This window comes from Lathamus discolor, chromosome 2 (assembly GCF_037157495.1).
Source record: "Lathamus discolor isolate bLatDis1 chromosome 2, bLatDis1.hap1, whole genome shotgun sequence".
Classification (NCBI taxonomy): domain Eukaryota; kingdom Metazoa; phylum Chordata; class Aves; order Psittaciformes; family Psittacidae; genus Lathamus; species Lathamus discolor.
Window position 1 is genome coordinate 112,093,341 of NC_088885.1, and position 22,801 is coordinate 112,116,141.

The 22,801-nt window shown below is 41.8% G+C and overlaps 1 protein-coding gene across 1 annotated transcript in view; it reads left to right on the forward strand.

Annotated features, from left to right (window-relative positions):
* Positions 1 to 828: 828 nt before the first annotated feature.
* Positions 829 to 22,801, forward strand: part of LAMA3 (laminin subunit alpha 3) — a 106,085-nt gene continuing 84,112 nt past the window's right edge. Inside the window, exons 1-8 of the mRNA XM_065668132.1 lie at positions 829 to 1,083; positions 6,995 to 7,147; positions 12,350 to 12,467; positions 13,089 to 13,207; positions 14,624 to 14,794; positions 16,389 to 16,486; positions 17,937 to 18,052; positions 21,811 to 21,929. Of these exons, the coding sequence (XP_065524204.1) occupies positions 829 to 1,083; positions 6,995 to 7,147; positions 12,350 to 12,467; positions 13,089 to 13,207; positions 14,624 to 14,794; positions 16,389 to 16,486; positions 17,937 to 18,052; positions 21,811 to 21,929 (1,149 nt within the window). The remainder of the gene's footprint in view (positions 1,084 to 6,994; positions 7,148 to 12,349; positions 12,468 to 13,088; positions 13,208 to 14,623; positions 14,795 to 16,388; positions 16,487 to 17,936; positions 18,053 to 21,810; positions 21,930 to 22,801) is intronic.

Genomic DNA, 22,801 nt, shown 5'->3' on the forward strand with positions numbered 1-22,801 from the left:
TGCCATTAAGCAGTGCAACTCCTGATAAGGATGACATGGTTCTTAGGCTTCCTTCTACCTCCCCAAAGTTCCCCCCCCCAGCTTCTGTGTTACTCAAAGCCTATGCCAAATACCTTCACAAAGACAGGAGGTTCATTGTCTGCCCTGTGCGAGCAGGAACACCCATTTCACAAGGAGCTGAGGGCAGTGGCTGAGCATTGCAGCGGGGTGGCTTGGACTGCGCAGTTTCCAGCAGCCTCAGAGCGTGGAACAAGGTAAGAGGAGCTGCGATTCCTGCAGCACAGCTACGCAGGGTGCCTTTTCAAGGACTTGCTGGTAGAAGCAGGGTGTATGTACCTTGCGTAGAGATATCCCCGCATGAGGAGAAATCTGGGAAACCTTAACTTCGCTGCTCGTATGTGACATGACAGGCTTACGACGGTTGGATGCTCTTAGGTTTCTTCACGGTCTGCCACCAGTATGAACTCGCACACTTACCGAGGAAGGGGAAGATCAGAGAGCTCCTGCTAAGCCGTGCAGTGACCGGGGAGGGGTGTTACGTCTAGCCATGCCCGGGGATCTGGGAGTCAGGGCACATCCCTGGGGCAACACCACCGGCCAGGAGACCCTTCCTTTCTCTTGCTTTCCCCTACTCCCCGGGGGAGCGGCGCAGGGGCTGCCTCTCGCTCCGCCCCATCCCGCTCCCCGCAGTCGGGCAGCAGGCGGGGAGGCGCTGGCAGAGCAGGGGCAGCCCCTGCCTCCTCCTGCCGCCTCCCGGCCCGGCCCGGCCCGCCCGCCCACCGCCGCTGTCGGGCCGCCCCGGGGCGGTGGGGCAGCGCCCGGCGCAGGATGGCCGCGCCGCCGGGCTCCCCGCTTCTCTGGGCGCTGCTCCCGCAGCTCCTCGCCCTCTGCCCCGCGCAGCCGGAGCCCCCCGGCTCCCGCGGGACGGGACGCAGCCTCCACCCGCCGTACTTCAACCTGGCCGCCGCAGCCAGCATCTGGGCGACGGCCACCTGCGGGGAGGCGGCGGGCGGCGGCCGCTCGGAGCTGTACTGCAAGCTGGTGGGGGGGCCGGCCGCCGCCCCCCTCGGGCAGGCCATCCAGGTAACAGGGCGGGATGGACAGCGCTCGGGGCGCCGGGACACCCGTTCCCTCGCACCCGGCTCCCCGTCCCGGCGCAGGTTGTATGTGTGTGTGTCCGGGTGTATGTCCACTTCTGGGGGTCCTCCAGGGGTGCTGGTGTTACCGTGGGGTGCGTGGTCTCGTTTTCTCGTAAGGGAGAGGAAGGGGGGCATGGGCCAGCGGGATCCCGCGCAGGGGAGCCCCGGGCAGGAATGGAGTTGAGCAGCGGCGCTTCTGCCCGCGCATCTGCCCTCAGGTGTCCCGGCACCCTCTTATGCCCCTTACATCTCCTGGCCTCCCTACTCCCCCTAACCCCTGTACGCCTGCTCCGGCTCCGCTGCTCGGGCCGCAACCTGGGCTGCGTGAGCCTCTAGTCCCGCCTGGAGGGGCTAAAGCCGAGCGGTGTTTGTGGCCCCAGCGCTTGGCCGCAGTGAGCAACGTGATGCCTCTGGGAGTAAAGTAAGGAGCCTACGGGGCTGTGGATGGGGACGTCGTGCAGCGACAGCCTCTCCCTGGAGAGCGGGCATCTTTCCGGGGAGCGGCGGGAGAAGAGCTGCAGTTTCAGCCAGGTGGCTTGGGGGTATTTCACAAGCACTGAGTGTGAGGCCCATTGCCTGTGCTTTGCACTGCTTGTGGGAGGAAGGCAGAGATTCCTTGGGAGTCTGACAGGGCATGCAAGCACACGGGGCAGCGAGGATGTCAGCGTTCTCTCATAGCATAAGACCATTCATTGCACATGCTTTGTGCCAGTCACAAGAGACAACAATAAACGGTAAAACTCCTGGCAAAGGGTTAATGGAAATACGTTTTAACTTTGGTAGAAACTTGTATGAACGTGTCTGCGAGAAGGTAAAGAAGGAGCAACAAATGCGCCAAACTCTGTGATGTTCAGTATCAGCTTGATCAGAACTTTGCTAAAGGGGGGACTTTCCTAAAGCCTCAGACCTTCCAAAATGGTTTTATTTGTATTGTTTTCGATGGGAGGAGAAGAGAGCCAGAATGAAACTGCAGACTGAAAGGGAATTCAAAAGCTTGAAGGTCCACTTTATGACTCATGGCAATACAGAAAGAATGCAAGTAAATTTTTAGCATCTTGCAAGGATTAGTCTTTTGAAGTCTTATGAAGTGTCTGTACATTTTAGTAGTGAAATAACCCCTAATATCTGCTTGAAGAAGAGGTTGCTATGGATAACAAAGTTTTTCTTCTCATTTTTTAATGGGGAGAGTTGCTCGAGAGAGGGGGAGAGGACTAAGAAGGTGCAGCATGTGTACTGCTTGTCATGTGCCAGAAGGGAGCATGGACTACTGTGCAGCCTGGCTTCGCAGCTCGTTAGCCACAGACAGCAGTGTGCTTTGCCCTGAACTCCTCTCTGCTATGCCTCCCTGCCTCACCATGGGATCTCAGTTTACTGTACATCTGTGTAGTGCCCTCAGACATAAAATGCTTGAAGTGCTTTGGAGGTGCTTACAGGCTGAGTAATGCACTGGTTTACTAATAGGAAGACTGGGTCACAGGTATTACAGGCTTAGACTAAAGTTACAAACAAAGGTTGTGATAATCAGAAAGTTGCTTGTTTCTCTGTTTCTAACACACCTCTGAAGTTTAGGCGTCCATCCCTTCATTCTGAACGCACCACCAATTTTTAGAGTTTCCTGCAACAACCATGCCACCAGCTTATTCAAGCAAGCCTAATGATCTCTCACCAACACGCTACAGACCACTACTGCAGTGAAATCTCATACTAACATGCCTTGGAATATCAGAAATCACAGTATAACAAAAATCAGCCAAAGCAAATATCAAATAAATATGTCAGGCAAGCAGAAAGAAGCCTCTTGTGTGATGCACATTGCATCAATGGTTTTTGTAGTTGTTTCCTTTATATGCTAACACTGGATATGAGGGCTTGTTATTTATAGAAAGGGGTAACAGGGATATGCTTGTATTCCTCTTGTTAAATATTTGCCTTACCGGTCCTAGGTTAGAGGGCAGTTATGGTTCATGCCTAATTCAAATTCCCAGGACTACTGATAGCTTAGCCTTGGCACAAGGAAGCATGTTGTGCCTCTTACAGCATTTGTGAAAGCATGGATACAGCAGCGTCTCTTTCCAGTTTTAACAAAGCCCCATTGAGATACATAACATGGATACTCCTGTGGTTTACCAATAGTTGTTGTGGTTCAAGAATGGTTGGAAAGGCTTTTGAAAGGTCAGGGAAATCCAGCTACAGAATATATAACAGCACAATGTAGGTATTCTCAAGCTACACCACCTCACAAGTCCAAAGACACTGTAGATAAAGAGAATCTCTTCTTTCGTGGGAAATGGGAGAGAAGTGCATTAAGCATGGAAGCTGAGCTTACACAGAAGGATTTCAAATCAGCACAAGTATTCGCATGTTGCTTCTTATGAGCCTGAGGGAAGGTCAGACACATGAAGTGATAGGTGTGATAGCCACTGTGTCAGGCCAGTTCAAGTTAAAGCAATGCCGTAAACCCGGGTCACTCATTTCTGAGGTCTCTACAAGGCTGGACTGTGGCTGTTGCTCTATGAATAAGGAAACCGGAAAGAAGGCATTGAAGGGAGATCCTCATTCTGATAAAGGGAGCAGACAGTCCTGTTGCCAGTGCTATCCCAAACATTGAAAATAAAGCAAAGACAGGAAGAGAGGCCCCAGCTTTATTTCCACTGTTCTGCCCTTGGCTTGTCTCATCTAGCTTGTCATTTGGTGATGTATCTTTTCATGAAGCCCATAGTACTCAGCAAATCCAAAAAGAAAGCTTAGAGGTCATATAAAGCTCTTCTGCAAGGTGACCAATGGGGTGGACAGTGCCTTCATGGGCAGCTCAACCTGTGAGGCTCTTGAGGCAGTGCTGGACATATGATGTGGGAAGCAGTGTGTTTCCCTAGTTTAGCACATTGGCAGGTGGGACAATAACTTAATAAGAACAGTGTTGAGTGACGAGATGCATGGCACTGTAGAATATTTCAGCAGCAGATAGATAAATGGCATGCCTGGCTTTGTCTGCCAACCTGTGTGCAGCGGTGTCCGGGTGTGAATTAAAGTTTAACTGCATTCCTGTCCTGCCCTGCCAGTGGGCACAGAACTGCTAGGTATTAAATAGTGAACAAATCCTTCATTGTTGTCATATTCTATAACATACAGGCGAGATATTTTCATCCCTGGATGTCTCTGGGCTACACCGGCATATTTGAGCAAACTCCTTCATGCAGTTCCAGTTTTCTCCTTCACTCAGGAGAACCAGGGGAAAGGAGGGTAACAAGGTCACCGGCAAATGCACACCTGCCTTCTGATGAACTGCAGCCAAAATCAAACACAATCTAGAGGCCCAGTCTCCTGGAATGGAGACGTGTCCTGTAGCAGACGCGCTGAGCGTGGTGTGCCTGAGATACTGCCAGTGGGAAGCAGGGAAGGCTGCTCTGTCCAATAATTTCTTTTCTTTCATTTTTCGTTTTGCTGCCTTGTTGGCACCATTGCTGGAATGTACTTTAAATAACTGAAACTCCAGCTGTTGCAATGGAATTCTTTGAATTACATGCCCCAAAAGAAAAAGATGGTATCTTGAGTTCAGATCAAGTGCTCTGGTGTGCTGAAATCACATAGGTGCATGTCAATGTAACCCTTGTATTTAATACTCACCATTGTTTGCTACTCACTTAGCCTTTCTCTGAGGCTGCTTCCAGATTACAGCTGAAACTGCTGTAGCAGCAACTGTTTCCTATGTATTTCCATCCTGATCATTGTGGACGTGAATGTAAATCTAAAGACCATGTTTCGTGCACATTATAAAGCTATCTGGGGAAGCCTGAACTGTTGTAACATATTATATGTCAGAACTCCAAGTACACATTTGTCAGGAAAGATGCTTTGATGTGGTGGCAACTGCAGTTACTGGTGCACAGATTGATTTCTCAGTGTATGGATTTTGCAGATAATGACATAATGTTCTTTATCGTCACTGCAAAAATTGGCAACGCTGCCTGTAGCTAGCATGGACTGATGTGGTGTCTGCTGCAGCAAACTGTATCTGAATCCAGCCGTGTCCTGGCATATTGTAGCTTGCATGAAAGTCAGCCAAACCACGTTCTCTAACAGAGATGGAGGAGAATTGCATTATAACATGACCCCAGACATAGTTAACCAACCTATGTACTTGAGCATTTAGTAAGTCTCTATACAGCTCTTTGAATTCCCAAGAGTTAACCCTCAGCCAGGTTGACGCCTGCAGTGCTGGATCAGTATAGCTAAGGGTAGCCATGTCTTCTTGGAAACATCATATTCTGTGCTTTTCAAAAGAGCAGGATGAGGATGGACCACTGCTTGATGCAGATGCTGAAATTATTACTACTGATGCAGAAATATTTGGTGAACATCTATGTTTTGTATTTGGAAGACACAAGATGGTGTATTTGTATCACATGAGAAGGATGAAGTAGTTTCCAAGCTATTAGTAGCTATGGCATATGTTAAACAAATTCTGCTAGACATCTTAAATTCACCAAGGTTGCAAGACTATACCCAGCAAGAATGTGAGAGCCCTAATGTTACTCCGCTATTACAAGTGGACGAGTATGATTACTCCAGTTGCTTTACACTGGTTAGTTTGACAGCAGTGACAAACAAAATAATGGCAGTTATATGGGATTCTGTTAATCCTTGAAATGTAGGAACACACTTCATGCCAGGCCACATGGGTTGTGGAAACAACAGAAGATTTGTCACATCTCTTTGATGAAAATATGCTTAGTTGATAAAAGGAGTGGTGCAAATGTTGCCTTATTTAAAACAGGAGTCCAGCGCAGTGTCAGCACCTCACAGGCCGAATGGATTAAGGAGCTGAGCAGCTGCAGTAATCATTAAAGGTGTACTGCCATTCAATTAAAATGCCTTTTTCTCCTATTGGGGTTCTACAAAGATCTGTGCCTGGCACATTTTAGCATTTTTATTGATTATTTCCACCCAGTAACTGGATTGAGAAGTGAATGGGACACCAGAAAGTTCCCTTAATAACTAGTCATGATGCTTCAGCACTTATGTTGGTAGACTATAAAATGCAGTTTCTTGAAGATAAAAATACTGCTTGTGGGGCAAGCCAGGATACCAGGTTAAAAGACAATTAAGTTTCCTGAGGTTTAGTGGTCATAACTGTACAGAAGAGTACAAAAAGCTTTACAGACTACCAAAGAGAGATTATCAGGGCATCTCCAGAGTACGGCTTTGTTTGTGGGCTGGAAATTGGGTGGTAACTTCTGCAAATGAAGATACAATGGGTTACTTTAAAGGGAAAATTTAAGCGAACAGTCTATAGGGTCCATTGCATTTTCCATAAGTAGGTATTGCTCAGAAGTCTCTGATTCAGAATGCGTTATAATGGCATGAAAAAAATGAAAGCAGCATTGTAAAATTGTAGCACCAAACCTATAGACAAGTAACAGAGTATTTTGGATGGTTTTATCAATACCAGCCTACATACATATGTGGATATTTCACGGTCTTTTAGGAGAATTGAAGAAAATCTGTTCGATGGTCTTAATCCAGTTTTAAGGAGCTTTGTTTCATTAATTTCCTGCAGGCACCCCTGCAGATTAAATATAGGTAATTTCACCAAAATATCAATAAATTCATTAATAAAGATTTGGTATAGTTTACTTAGAGAGAATTCCAAAATTTAAATCAGTGTGTTTCAGGGTACAAGTGTGTCATCATCAGGGGAATGGTTTATATATTGAAAATTATTCTACATAATAAGAAAACCAAAAAAGCTCAATTTTTAGTCAATGTTCTAGTTCAGAATCTCAATTAACAACAGCATGCACCTGCAGTGCATAAGTTTCCAGCTGAGACCATCTTTTTAACTTACTGTTTTACAGGGACAGTTTTGTGATTACTGCAATGCTGCTGATCCCAATAAAGCTCACCCCGTAACCAACGCAATTGATGGCACAGAGCGCTGGTGGCAAAGTCCTCCTCTTTCTATGGGCTTGAAGTACAACGAAGTCAATGTCACTTTAGATCTGGGACAGGTAAGTGCATGAGCTATTGGGTAAGGTTTGATCAAATCTTGCATTTATATGCAATTGGGAGAGATGTTTGAACTGACGATTTTAACTTCCAGCACCACGGCTTTTTTGTCTGGTTTATGTTCTGTATTTTTTTGCTTCTTTGTTAACTTTAAGAAAATGATCATATTCTGTCAGGAATTTTGATGATGTGGGATCTTGCCACTGGTATCACGCAGATTTAGTGACTGTGTGTGTTCTTCCACAGGCACTGTAACGCTTTAACCTGAGGTTACAGGAGACTGCTCAAATGATATTGGGCCTCTAGATTCCATTTCACATTCTTCCATGGGCACAGAAAGAGCTTTCGTGATCTCTTACCATACACACATTTTGAGAATAATGTTTGGAGTCTGCTTCTGCCTTAGGGGTCCTTCTGGTTTAACTATCATCCAGTAAGATCTTCCAGATACACAGAAAAATACCGATAACATGGTCTAAAAGGAAAGGGACAGCAAAACCCGTGTATCATGGATTAATAATGTGACAGTAACATGAACACCGGTATTTCCTGTGCAGGCAATAGGCAAGTAGCTAACAGTAAAGCCTCTGCATCTGTATTTTAAGTCATAGGGAAAGATTCTCAGCTGTCATAATTGGGCTCTCATCCAGTGAAATTAGTTACGCTCTTCAGTTCACACCAGCTGAAAACATACAACTATAAATATATGCTGGGGACTGCAAAATACACGTGTACATATGCATGTATGTTTTAGACAGCAGTAACTGTTGACTGATTATGTAGGACAGGTTTTTTTGAATAGGCCTTCAATTGAGTTGACTGCAGGGGAAAGCATTACTAAAGAAAATGTTTCTCTGTGAGACTCAGCTGCCATTATTTTTGGCAATACAGACGCAAATTATTTTACATCTTCCATCTCATGGGATCTTAATGCTCCTGTCCCTCACATGACTAGGATGATTCTCAGTTTGAGGGTACCTTAATTCAGAGTTTTTGGATCCAGTAAAGGAGCAGTGCAGAACGACCAGACAATTTGAGATGGAGAATATCAGTAGTTAAGCTAAACTGCTGTGATTTTTGATTTTGCATTTCTATTAATTAAACTAATGACATGCCTGTTTTCTTGGTTCCTTTTCTCCACTGTACCACAAAAGAAGGGGGAGCTGTGTAGAAGTTGATGAATTTTTAGGCCACAGTGTCCACATTAGCTTAGCACACAGTTTTTGGACCTTTCTCTGAGTTCTGCTGCTTTTTTTGTTACACTGTAGAGTTGAGTAGTGTTGCATCCCCTTGTGCTTTGTGCTCTTGTGAAGTGAATTTCTCAGTCATTCTTTCCCAGGAAACGGTAGGGAAGTGTGCTTTTCAGGCTGGACATACAGAGTAGGGACACTGAATGCAGAGCAGGGTGTTATGAATAGACATGGGAAGGCAATCACCTCCCAGGAAAGCAGACCTTACTTTCTGAGCTGCTTGCATCAGTCATGGTGTCTGCAAGATGCAGGTTTAGGCTGCAGGCTGTAATTTGTCTTGTGGTGTAGTTCAGCATATTTGTGACCAACACTTGTGCATCATCATCCACATTGCTCCATCCAAAACTTCTATTCCCGCTGTGTACTTGTTAGCTACTTTGGAGAACCTGTTGACAGACACCTTATCTTTTATATGTTGAGTAAACTTCTGAAAGACCTGCTTCAGGGTCTGCACCTGGGTGCCCTCTTCTCCTGGGGCTCCTTGGAGACCGACCATGATGTGCTAGAATTCTTGTAGTTACTAAAGGATTTCTTAGCATGAGGCTGTGTGTTTCTCTTTACTCTGGTACCACTTGAAAAGGCTACTCTGACCTCCCTGACTTGGAAATGAGGGAAACCCAAGACAAAGGACAAAATTACTTCAGGTCCTGATATCATGAAGGGATCGTTTTAGTTGGTGGATGGATGAGGGTTTAGTAGGATTCCTATGTTGTTGGATTGGGTAGTTTTTTCCACTTCACAGACATTATCTCATATCTCTGTTCAGCCAGTTAAAGCTTAATCTTAGGATTTGTTTGAACTTGAGATTTACTTTTGACATTTTGCCTAGTATTTTCATAGCCCAAATTCATACAGTAGTGCACAATACTAATAATGAAGAAGAAAGTTAAGTGCTGTGGCAGAGTAAGTCTATTCAAGGGAACTGATAAGCACTGAGACCCCAATTCACTTTACCTTATTTCAGGGTCATAAAAATGAAGAGCTTAGTGTATGTTAGTCATGCAGACTTGCTCAGTAGCTGACAGAGGCAGACATTTTCAGAATGCAATTCCCCCTCAAGTGAGCTGAAATGGAGGTTTTGGCTTTTAAGGAAGAAGTGTTCTTAGAGTTAGAAGCATGCCTTGCAGAACCACAGGCTGTTATACTGAAAATATAGTAGGGACGTAGTTTTCCTCTTTGAGCAGTCATCTTGTTCTTTATTTTGACATAATGCACCATCTTTCTGCAAACAAAATATGGAATTATTTTTGCATGTGCAAAACATGACAAAAAGTAAGGTATATGAATGTGCAGGGAAACAGTGAGTTTGAAGTTGATCATCAAATATTCACAATTAGAGGAAGCAGAACTTAGTGCAGTGTCAATAGCTTTTAATTTGCTGCATTCCTGCCATTACATCTTCAAGACGAAGAGCAGAGTCCCAGTAGAGCCTTTGCCATGGTCTGATGACAATATTTAATTGAATAGCTGCACTATGATGGAAGTTTGAGTGCTCACTACCATGCAGTTGGAACAGAGCACCCACCTGCTGCTGGTTCTGTTACCCAAGAGCTAGGGGTGAATTTGAAAGTCAAAATCCCTTTGGGATGTCAAATTTCTTCTAGAAAAATGCTCATTTTGCTGTACTTTGTAATATGAGAAAAAGCAAAAAACCTTAAAGCGAAAGGCCTGCTTTACTTCCCTGACCTTCTGTACTATATTTACATTTCTAATCAATCACAGTCCTGAATAATTATAATGTTGATCCCTGAGGCAGTGCATATCCTGTTAACAGACCTGCTTATACAGTGGCTATTCCCAACTTGTTTAAAATATTTGTATCAAATGAAGTCTCGTTTATTCCTTTAATTGGTCCTGATTTTCCCAACATAGTTATTTAACATATTTTAAACTTCGGAATGCAGAATTTCTGATTGAAGCTTATTGCCCTTCCCCTGACTCTTTGGATTGCCTAATTTTAGCAGGTGTTCCCTCATCTTTGGCTTGCTTAATGCTCAGCAGGTTTTACAGTAATACTCCCCCAGGTATTTTTCCGAACTCTGTCTTCAGAAGCAGATGAAGTTTCAGGATAGCATGATAGTCTATGATGAAAAAGAAACGTCTAACTGTTACACTTCAAAAAGTGTTGGTTTGTGGGTTTTTGATTGTGCTTTTATGGCAATAATATAGTGATGAAAGATTCAGGCTCAGTGAAGCCTCATGCAGTAATATGTTGAATAGCTTTTATGTAGTGATATTAATAGTCACTGTTGTAAATTAAAGGGTTACAATGGAATGTAATGTCAAAATGAGTACTTTTATTGGAGAGGGGAGGAGGGAAACTCAACCATAAATTTAACATAAGTGTATTTGCCTTCAGCCAGGAGAGGTTTGAATTGGATATTAGGAGAAATTTCTTTAAAGAGAGAGTAATGAGGCATTGAGCAGGCTTCCTAGGAAACTGGTGGAATCACCATTCCTGTAAGTGTTCAGAAATCATGTAGATGAGGCCCTTAGTGACATGGTTTACTGGTGGTCTTGGTAGTCCTGGGGTAATGGTTGGACTTGATGATCTTAGAGGTCTTTTTCTTCCATGATTCTATGATTCTATGCCTTCATTTTGGCCACTTTTTTCTTTAGATTCTTATCTAAAGCATATAGTCCAGGCTAACACTGATGTCAGTAAGCTTGTGTCATATCCTTCAGCAGAGTGGAAGCACTGTGGAAATAGAATTCATTGCTACTATTTTGCTCATGCTTATGGGAAGGTATCACTTGTTACGAGAGACTGGACAAAACTGGCTGTGTCAGCACTTTGAGTAGCATCTGTGTAAAAGAATATAATAACTGTATGACAAGCTGAAGCAGATGTCATCTGCTTTTTTGGAGAGTAGGTAGAAGGTCATTGTTGTAGTGATTCCACGAGATCACTATAGGCAGTGGGGCCCTGAAGAAGGCAATGCCTTTTCTATATGCTTCCTTTGTTTCCTTTTGATATTTCTAAACCATTTGTCTTGGTTAAATTGTCTTGGTTAAATCTGTATCAACCAACACACAGAGTGTTATCTACACTTGTATATGTAAGGATGGGATTGCCAAATACCATAAAACATAGGGGAAGCAAGACTATTAATGGATAGTTGCCTGCCCAGTGCAAGGTTTGAACTGGGCAATACCCCCTGAAAGATTCAGCTGGCCAAGAGCAAGAACATAAAGCACTACCTTTAGGATTTCTGAACTACTATGCCTTCTTGGGAGGATACCAGTCTTCACACTGAATGGCCACACTGGATGACATATGTCTGTATGGCCAATATCCCTGCTGTGAAACTTGCCAGTCAAGTAGAGGAAGTTACTTAAACAAAAAGTATCAGAAAGTCAGTAAAAACAATCTTGCCACAGCCCCCAAGGTATTCATTTATTTCTGACAATCAGTGTAGAGACTTTCCATTGATAATTCAAGTGCATTATTCCACCTGTGCAGTCATTGTGCATAGTTCTGGGCTCTGACCTGCTTCTGTCAACAGGATGTCTGCCACTTACTTTGCATGATACTGTTGTGTGGTAAGTTATTTTTCCATGTGCAGATACTGTCTGGCTATTTAGGTAGCTAATTTAGTATCATAAGAGGTGAACTCAGTGCTTGTCAGGCTGTGTTGAGTTGGCAGGGTAAATTCCACTACGGTACCCTTAACACACCCAAACAATAATGTGCAAAACAGAGCTGTTCTGAAATGAAAGAGATGGCATTTAACACAGTGTTATTGCAGCCTTCCTGATGTATTGGAACATGTTGGCAGATGAGGCAGCCAGCTGAGAATCTGGCCTATTATTTTAATGGAAATGAAACTGCACAGGATAACCTCCTCACTCTACACTAAAGAAAATGTATTTATTTTCCATAGTGTTAGTATTCTGGTACTTTTATAGAGTTCAAAAAGCTGCTGATAAGATCTGTGTATATTCTGTTACCAGCTCTTCCATGTTGCCTATATCCTTATCAAGTTTGCAAATTCTCCTCGTCCAGATCTCTGGATCTTAGAAAGATCAGTGGACTTTGGAAGAACTTTCACTCCTTGGCAATATTTTGCTCGTGAGTATCCATCCTTGTGTCAGTGCTCTTTTGTGGACAGGTTTATTTAATCATTCACCCAGAAGCAACAAAACTGGACCTTGGGCTTGCTAAAGTTTTCAGCTGCAGTGAAGACATGAATGTCAAATACATTTCTGTTGTCTTAGTTATCCACAATGAATTAGTGACAAGGGTATAGCTAAAATTGAATATGATATTTTGAAAGTAACTCAGACAATGAATATTTTTTAGTCTGTTAGAAATTCTTTTGTTTTGTTTGTCTTGAGTTTTGGCTATGTCAGAACCTCAGTACCTTCATCCCATGGGACCCTCGAGTTCCTTGCGAAAATCAAAGTGAATTACAAATGCAAAACCTTGGAATACATGCTATAGCTTCTTTTTTGTGATGATATGAGAAATATTGTGCCATACCTTGTCAGGCACCACTGAATTGCTTAGGATGAGAAATTATTTGTTTTTAGGAATTTCCATTTTTCTGTGATGAGCGACACAATCATTGTTATTACTCAGTTTCGGGGGAGAATTTGCCTCAATACACAGGGGATACTTCTTCATTATTTTAAATTAGAACAATAGTGTTTATTTTCATGTGTAAAAATAATTTTGTTCTCACTCGACTAGACTCCAAAGCGGATTGCTTGCAGCACTTCGGAAAGGAAGCCAATCTTCCGGTGAGGAGGGACAGCGACGTCCTTTGCACCACAGAGTACTCTTGCATTCTGCCTCTCGAAAACGGAGAGGTAAGTGCTTTCAGGAAAGCAAGGTGTAATGCTGGAAGCAAACAGCATCAGTTTTAGCAGTTTGCTGTTTTAATAAAAACCTAAACTAGAAGGAATGTTTCAGCTACGACAGCTTGAATCTACAGTAATGAGTCCATAACCAAGCACTTAAGTAGCTGGTGAGATTTTTGGAGGGTGAGCTGGCTCCTCCTAACTTTCACCATTCCCTGTGGTGGTAGGTGCTGCTCAGAGTCACCTGTATTGATTTTTATCATGATTTACACACCTCACTTCAGCCATATGCGTTTGAAGGTGCTGACCGCATTTTCTGAATGTTTCCCATGTACATAGCAGAACTTACTGCATCACAATTGCTCATGGAAATAAAGACTGTAGAAACAGATAATTGCCATTCGAGAATAAGTAGCTATTTAAGAAAAATAATTATAAAATGCCACAAGTTTATAATACAATGGATATTTGGAAAAGGTTCTGATTTTAGCCATTGTTTCTTGCTATGCAGAACTGTGGCTTGTATTGTTTCGATGAATTTTAAACTCCTGGCTATGGCTCCTGCTGACATTCTCCTTCGATGCTGGTGTAGTTAGAATCTAGATCTGAGCTCCTCGGGAGTTATCCAGAGTTTTGAGCATATAGGACTGGGACTGTAGTTGCCTTTTGAAGTAGAATTTATTTATTAAAATATCCGTAAAATCTGCCTAATAAAATATTGTGAAGAATAATTTCCGTAGAAGAGCACTGCTGTTGCCATGAAAGTCTCTAACTCAGTCCTGTACCTGCATACTGGATTGTTAATTTCATAGAGCTTCATGATTGCTAGGTTGCCTGCATCTGTTTCTTTAAAAAATGAAAAAGTACCGTTGCCTTGTTTTGAGAGTCAGATAAACCTCCTTCCATGTGAGGGGATTTTCTAAAGCAACACTGTGTACTTTCTTCCAAAAGACCATTAATACGCTCCCAGGCACTGGACCTGGTAACAATAATATTTTCCAGGAACGTTTGTGCCTTAACCCAAAAATAAATGTGCTTTGGGAAAGAGCCAAAACCTGATGTTTTTACTCAGGCAAAACTCCCATTGACACTATCCACTGTTAATATAACTGCTTGCTACTGTTCCTATTGTTTTTTTCCTATTAAAGCATGTACTTTTTGTGTGTTACACTTGTTTTCAAAACAGATAAAGGCACTTATTTTTTTCTGATGTGCCATATGGGTGATGAGAATTCAGGAGGGTCCAAGACTAACATCACTGTTTTTCCCAGTGTCCTGGCTTCAGTATGAAATGTGTAGTTGTTACTACAAATATGTTCAGAAACAATAGTAAGTTTTTGGATTCTTGTGTTGATTTTGCTCTGTGCTGCTGCTGACACTTGCAGTCGATACATTTTAACAAAAATATGCTTACTTCTGTGTTAGATTGTGGTATCTTTGGTAAATGGCCGCCCCGGAGCAAAAAACTTCACTTATTCCCCTAGTCTTCGAGAATTCACAAAAGCAACAAACATCCGCCTTCATTTCCTCAGAACAAATACGCTTCTTGGACACTTGATATCGAAAGCACAACGAGACCCCACTGTAACCCGTAGAGTAAGTATTTTTCGTCGAAATGCACTCAACAATCATATTCAACAGGTTAGAGACGAAAAAATGACCTGAATGTTTTAAATGTGCAGCATCCTAACAATCGAAATTCACAGTGATCCACCTTTAAATCCCTACATTTTCTCCACGTTTGTTTGAGACAAGAAGGTAACTGGGTCAGCACAGATTTGTGAGGGGGAAGTAATGGTTAATGATTTTGTAACAGGCAGTCTTCTTTCGCTCTTTTTGGATATGAAAAGAAGCTGGGTACAGTATGGGAGCTATAAGGAGGCAAAGTGGAAATCTTTTAAACTATCTTGTACAGAACTGAGGAACTAAATCTCTTCAGCATTATTTGACATTACTTTCCTTTGTTTATTCAAAGAAAAACTTTCAAGAAGCAGTACCTGAGTTTCCAAAGGGGCAGGAATCAAAGGGTGTGCTAAAAAGTTGTTGTCTTTCCACAAATCTTCTAAGATGCCTTGGTGTTTTCAGTGGATTTAGGGCTGTCCAAGAGCTTGAAAGCCAAAGTCCCACTCCCATTCACTGGAGAAATTCAAGGAAACTCAGCTCCCTCAAGGGAACGGTGCATAGAAATTCATACACTTGGAGAGATTGCAGACTTTATATTGTATTGTTATTTTTAACCTTTTCATTTAAAATGAAGATTCAGTAACAATTGGAGGAAACCCTGGGGTGAGGCACTGCACAAATGTGTGTGAGGGTTTCTGCATCAAAAACCATAAAGCTATTCCAGTTGCTTGTTAGCACTCCCATTAAGTACCTTTATTGCCTTAAGTAAATTTTAAGATGCTGCTCACAGGCAGATGTAAATGCAGTATTTAGTTTACTTGGCAAGCAGCACAGCTTTAGTGTGAGGAACTTCTGATGTTATCATAGTCATGAGATGTAGGATAGCTGAACAAAATGTCAAGTGTTTTATTGAATTGTTCAAAGAAAGTGCAAGGTTTCATTGTAGAGACCTTCTAAGTCTAGGAAATAGTAAATATTCTTAAGGAGAATCTTTGTGTTAAACTTACTGTAGAAACTTGTGAAAGCCAGTTCTGTTCTGCTATCCCCTGCTTCCAAGGGGAAGCCTGTCTTCCTGTGTTACAGGTTTGAGTTCATGACATACTGAATTACATAGATTAGGTTTTATGTCTACACTGTGGGAATGTGGCTTGTTAATCCCTTTGGCCTATTGCTAATTCGACTTACTACTGACCAGTGACAGTACAATTACTTTTAGTAGTAAAGTGTAGCTCTGCAAAGCTCCATGAAACTATAAACTGAGTTGTGAAGACTGTTACACCAAAATCCGCTGTCAAATAGGTTGTCAAGAGTCACAGTGATCATTTCTACCTGTGGTGAAAACACTGAAAGCTTTTACTTTTTACTCCGCATACCATTTTCATAACGTAAGTATATCAGAATAATGTGTTTTCATTATACACACATTATATACACATTGAGAAGTTCCCCAGTGAATCTTCTCATGCCTTTAAAATTCTGATAAGCAAGATTTAACAATCTGATGTTGCTATTTCTGACATAATGCGAGTAAGCAAAAAGACTTATACTTCTTGTGCTTGTTCCATAGTATTACTACAGTATAAAGGACATCAGTATTGGTGGTCGATGTGTTTGCCATGGTCATGCTGAAGTGTGTAATGCAAAGAGTGCTGAAAACCAATACCAGTAAGTAAAGTGAGCAAAGTATCAATTTAATATGAGAAAAACAATACATGAATGTTTTCACATGACCTTTTCTATCATAGAATTATATAGTCTTACAGGGATTTTTCACTATGTTTTAAAAAAATCTAGACTCTGGTATTGATTGACAAGAAAATACATCAAGAGCAACTGTATATGAAATATAATAATAAAAAGTCTTAGTTTTTTTCTTTTAAATTGAAATGAGAGTTTGGCAGATTGAATAATTTCTTAGAAACCTTTAATTCTTTTTGGAAAACATGGCTTGGTAGCACCTTCCAGCAGTAGGAATTAGAGGCTCAATTCAAGCAGAAAGTTAGCGAGCTTCCTCGAGGTACTCGGCATGATTGAAATACTGAGCTCAGCCAAGATCCAATGGCTCTTGGTCGTTACTACAAAAAATAAAACCAAACTGAATGAACTATTCCCTTTCTCTGAGAAGTTTATGATTTCCATATTGTTGTCACAAAGAGTTAGATCAGTCTTCTTGTCTCATCTGCTCCAGGGAAGTGACTGTGAATAATTGGGCTGTCTAAAACATATTTTAAATATCCATGATGGCATTGAAGCAAGATTTTATCAGGGCAATGCAATATTTTCAGTTGTGTTTTTGATGAAGAGTAAGTGGGGAGATCGGTGCCTCTTTTCTAGATGTCTGTGCTAGAGAAAATAAAGTACAAAAAGTGTGAAATCTAAGGGAACAGGATGGTTATACTAACAAAATTTATTGCACTGTGGTCATTAGACTACACAGATAAGAAAGGAATGCTGGAAAAGGCCTTTCCAGTCTCAAGTTCTTCGTTCCTTCTGGGATTCAGTTACTATACATGATAGTAAGACCTAGACTATAACGAGAGCCTGCCCTTTAAGTAAGCTATTCAGCTACATTAAAATAAAAACAAACAACAAAACAAACCCCTACATTTTATGGATGATTAGTGTGCTCTGTTTTAAGAATAATAATGTGAAGTTATGATCTTGGTTTATTAAAAGCACTAATAAAATTATTGTAAAGAAAGCATAATGAAAAATGATGAAAACATGCATATAAAGGTGATAAATATTTTGATTTACTCTAGGTCAGAGCTTGAGCGTCAGAATGAATTTTAAAAAGGATACATCCTAAACTGCTATATATCACCTTGATTTAATATGCTAGAATAAAGTTTCATAATCCAGTCTATTGAATGGTCTATAAATGTTCTTCGTAAGTAATCTGTGCTGATAAACTCATAATCACATGGTTAAAGTAATAAATCATGAAGAATTTTAGGAAAATTCCAAAATGTTCTGGTATTACTCTTTGAGCTGTTTATATGTGAGCTTATGTCCTGTTCTTTTCACACTCTGTGTAAGTCTTGGACTGTGATAAAATTAAGAAAAAAAGAAAAAAATACACCTTCAGTAGAATAAGAGCCTTTCCTTTCTGTAGGTTTCAGTGTGAATGTCAGCATAACACTTGTGGGGAAACCTGTGATCACTGCTGCCCTGGATATAATCAGAAACAGTGGCAACCTGCAACAGCTGGGAGCACAAACATGTGTGAACGTGAGTAGTCTAAAAGATGCTGGGTTAAAAGGGACATTGACAAGAGGGTAAGAATTAGCTGTAGCACATGTGTTCATGGAACATAATTAGCACATTGCTTGTTTTAACACCTTTTTTCTTTACTGGGAAAATTCTTTCCATATAGCAATAAAGGAATAGATGATTCAGTGAATATTACTTATGTTCTTCAATCTTATTAAATGGTGAAAATAGTAATTTGTGTGAGAATATAACATGACAAAATTTGAAGCTTTCCTGCAGTACCCAGAGTCAGCATCTCTCCCCAGTCATAGCTTTCGACTGACAGCTTATGTGGATCGCCCCAGCAGAGCAGAAACCATAGGCATCTTATACAACTTCAAATTTGCCTCCCCGTCACCCAGCCTCTTGGTGTTCAGATTGAGGAGAGATGCTCAAGGTTGCAACTGCATACAGGCATTTGAGCTGCCCTCCCTTCTCCTGCTGATGGTTGCCCCTTGGTGACCAAGGGGCACAAAGGTGTTCCTGCTGGGGAATTCTGGCGATTCTATGCTTGCACTGTTTCCCATGCTTGTAGTTGTGCTTTAGACCCACAGACTGAGTAGTCAAGCTGGTGAAGCCTATTGACCCTTCTCCCACTTCCCCCATGTTTCATACTTCTGTTAAAGAAAATAGTGCATGGACCTTCTTTTGGTGGAGGGGTACCTACTGTTACACGCGGGTGTTTTGCATTCTTCTGGACGGAAACCAATGAGTGTGATATAGACAGTGTTGCCATCTCTGTGCACATCTTATTCTTAACAAATGTGTTGGCAGCCTGCACTTTCCTTTGTGTCTGGCCTAATTTATTTTCCCTGTCTTGCCTTTCCTGAGAGTAGCATAGCCAGTGGGTACAAACCGTTAAGAGAGGAGCCTTATTCAGAAGCCAAAGAGATGCACCTATATAATTAGTTCGAGGAATAAAGAAATGGCTTGTTTAATAAAGCTGCAGTACTAAAACACTGGGTGTTGGCGGGGGCAGGGGCGGTGATTCAAATGTTCAATAGGAGACAGGCACGTTGGGACACATTTTTTCGACAGATTTGAAACCTCATTTAAATTCTCCTCTTTGAAATGAAAACATCTTCTTCCAAGAAAGAGACAGACAAAGAGCATAAATAAAGTCATGTTTTTAAAAGAATGAGTTTATAGAAGATCATTGACAAGATTCTGAGCCAAAATGACTACGCTTCCAACTACCTCTGAAAAAATACCCTTTCTAGTATGGATTGCTCCTAGCAGTTTGAGGTGATTTGTTGAGAGCATTTGCCAGGTGCAGACCTCTTTTCCTGACAGCCAGTAGTGAAGGAATTAAAGCAACTTTGTTAAGCTTCCCAGAAGCCTGAGGTCCCTTGAGAGAAACTCATTGAAAAAGGTTGGTGGGAGCCTGTAGGGATAAACCCAACCTTTTGCTATGAGTTACCCAGTACTGAATGGATCAGCAAGTGGCCCAAAGCAATGAGAAGATGCTTGGTGAGGTAGGAGGGGTTTTTATTCCCCTGTGAGAGTAAATGGTAGTACTGTAATCAGAGCAAACAATTTCCTGTCACTGTTAGAAGACATACTTGTGAGCTCACACATGGTTTGGCCCTAGAGGCAAGGAGCTTTTATTTTTTTATTTACCTTGTAAGTATATATATATTTTTTTAATGTTCTCTTCCCATCTATTTGTGCAATGTTTTGTTGTCTTGAAGAAATACATGAATAAGAATCCCAAAGATCTTCTTCACGGGCTATCACAACCTGGCCAGAGAACCCACTCTCAACCAGTGTTGCTCCTCTCAGCAGACCATAAGGGAACCTGATGGCAGGCCACCACCTCAGCTGTGTTGTTGGTAGTTTCAAGGAAAAGGTTTCCTTGTCCAAAGCTGTTCAGGTATAAAGATGTAGAGGAGATACAGAGAATGATCCAGTTTCCCTTCTCTTGCCTGTTTGATCATGTAGCAAGGCATGGAGAATCAGTTGTCCCTGAGTCATGCTCCCAGTTGTGCCAGGTACTTGGAAGGATTACTTCCCATGCACTTCCCTCCTCTGAAGAAAGTAGGGCCAGGGCCCTTCTCTTTTGAGGTGCTTTCAGGAACCCGTTACCTTCCAGAGTATATTCTCTCCTGGTCCAGATGAAGAGAGGATTTCCTTAAACTTGAAGACATAGCTTTATGAAGTCAAAACTTCAGTAATTTCCTGCAAAGGTTGTCCTGGAGCAATGGAACAATTGAAAGCTCACTTAGCACCCAGGTGCCCGGGGAAGCCTTTCTTGCTTCCTGCATTCTTTCAAAAAAACAATAAAAATTCCTCTTGTTCCTTTCCAGCAAGGAAATAAGATCAGATCATTAAAAAAAAAAGAAAAGATGTAGGACGAGTTTATGGCAAAACCATGGCCCTGCCTTTTGATTTATTCTGTTTGCTTGCTGTTATGGTTGGTTCCTACTCAGAATTACGTTATAGCTCTGGAAGATTTCAGTGAAGACAGGCAGATTTTTACATGACCAATGGGAAGAGATCAGTTTTAACTAAGGTGAGATACACATAACTGGTCTATAGAAGATTACATAAACTGTTTTCTGGGTAAATCCATCACCCTTTACTATAACTGTATTTGTAGGAACTAGTTGAAGTGTAGAGCTATATTTCAGGTTAATTCTCTTCTGTGGGCAAGGCATGAACGTTGGGCTGGCTCGGGGAATTATGTCACTAGGTCATTTTGCCAAAGCTAAAACAGAGTATGAGGCCACTGGTGGATAGAACAGTATGTTTTATTTCAGATGTTTTCCATGGATGAAGTTACTAGGCTGAGGCATCTATGAGACTGATGTGTCTGCAAGGAAAGCCTCACAGTTATCTCTTAATCTCTTCTGAGCAGTGCAATATTAACCTCTGTTAGAAAGAGTTATAAGTAGAGCAGAATGTGTATGACATGGATTCAGAGCCACTGTGAATTCAGCTGTTACCTTTATTTGGCTTAATAGAAGGGAAAAGTAAAGGAAAAGAGCTAACCACGAGCCACCCAAAGTAAAAATTACCACAGCTGAGACTATGAACAACCATACACAGGGGAAATGTGTTATCTGAGTCACCTAACTTTGTCCTTTTCTAGATTATAATAATATATTATTATTGATGGTGGTATCATTGTTCTTCATACCATACTTATTTAAATCATGCTTCTTTTTGAATCCACAATTCTCAGGAAGTAAAATGTACTTAAAACTTCTCCATTCAGAAGACAGCAGTTGGGCTAATGCATAGCCAAGGTTGCTGGTGTATCTGTGTCTGTGGCTGAGTGTTAGAGTTCTTTAGTGTAATATTATTCAGATGTTTATAGCTTATCTATGATTGTTTATTATATCATGATTTAATGCACACAGCTTCAGCCAGGAGTAGTTCTTAGGCATGTAAAAACAGAATAAGCATTTGAACATGGTTTTGATAATTTTAAAAAAACCCTGAGACCATTATTCTGGATTTTCCTGGTTCACATTTATCCATAAAAATAGTTCTGAGATGGTACAACTGTTGCCTCCTCTGATAAGCCTAGCAGCATATGTTTTCTTTGTGTCTTCATGATCTAACCATGTTTCTGGTATGAAAGTCCAGGTTTTGATATGTAAATATGTGCATTTGCGCATACTCCAACATACCCGAGTGTATGTATACATAGAAAATGTAAGCTTTTTAACCTCTGCTGCGTAACTGAATTTCATCATTATAAAGAAAGCTGACTCGAAATAATACTTTTTCAGCGTGCAATTGCCATGGACATGCCACTGATTGTTACTATGATGCTAGTGTTGATCAGCGTCAAGAAAGCTTAAACATTCATGGGCATTATGAAGGAGGAGGCGTCTGCATTGATTGCCAGGTAATAAGGTAATTTTGGTCACTTTAGATAGATGGTGTTTGAATAAGGGCTACTGAAGAGGGACTGTGTCCACACCAGTTGTATGGAGTCTGACCAGTCCGGGTAGCTCCATTTCTCTGGTGGTGTTACTTGTATTCAAAGCAGGGAAAAAGTGTTTGAAAATTACTTACATTCTACGACATTGCTTGTTGACGTATAAAATACATATAAATTGTATCTATGCTCAGTCTTGTGTGATTGAACCAAAGTCACGCAATGCAATAATTAAATCAACTACAAAAATTCCCTTTACTGTGATTACAAACTCTGCCATTTCCCTGCCTAACAGAAGGAAGTAAAACTTACCAAATAAAACCCCAGTTCAGGCCATCTGGTTCCGTACTGCAGCAAAACAGAGGGGTCTGCCTGATCTGCAGAACTAAAGGAGGGCATAGGCTATACAAAGAAGGAAGCTTATAGGTATCGAAAAAGCCCAGAATCATGGAAGGGACTTCTGGAAATCATCCGAACTAGTGGTCCACTCAAACCAAGGCTTGATGCAAAGTTGTATCAGATTGCACTGAACTAGTGTCAGCTTTTCCCAGCAGTAGCTCAGATCCGAAGCTGCTGGAGGAGGCACCCAGCAAAACTGGAAGCAGAACCCAAATCTGCTGCATTAACTGAGAGCTCCACCCGTGAATGGCAACCCCAGCAGCAACCTGGGTGCTCACAAACTGCCCACCAGTGTCTCCATCAGATGCTGGGTACCTGCTCAGCCCTCAATTGCAACACTCCCTAAGGAGGAGCTAAACAGCAAGTGGGAGCTGGGGGAAGCTGCTTTGGTTTGCTCCAGGGCAAAGCTTCCTCCTCCATTTCTCTGCTCATGAGGGCTT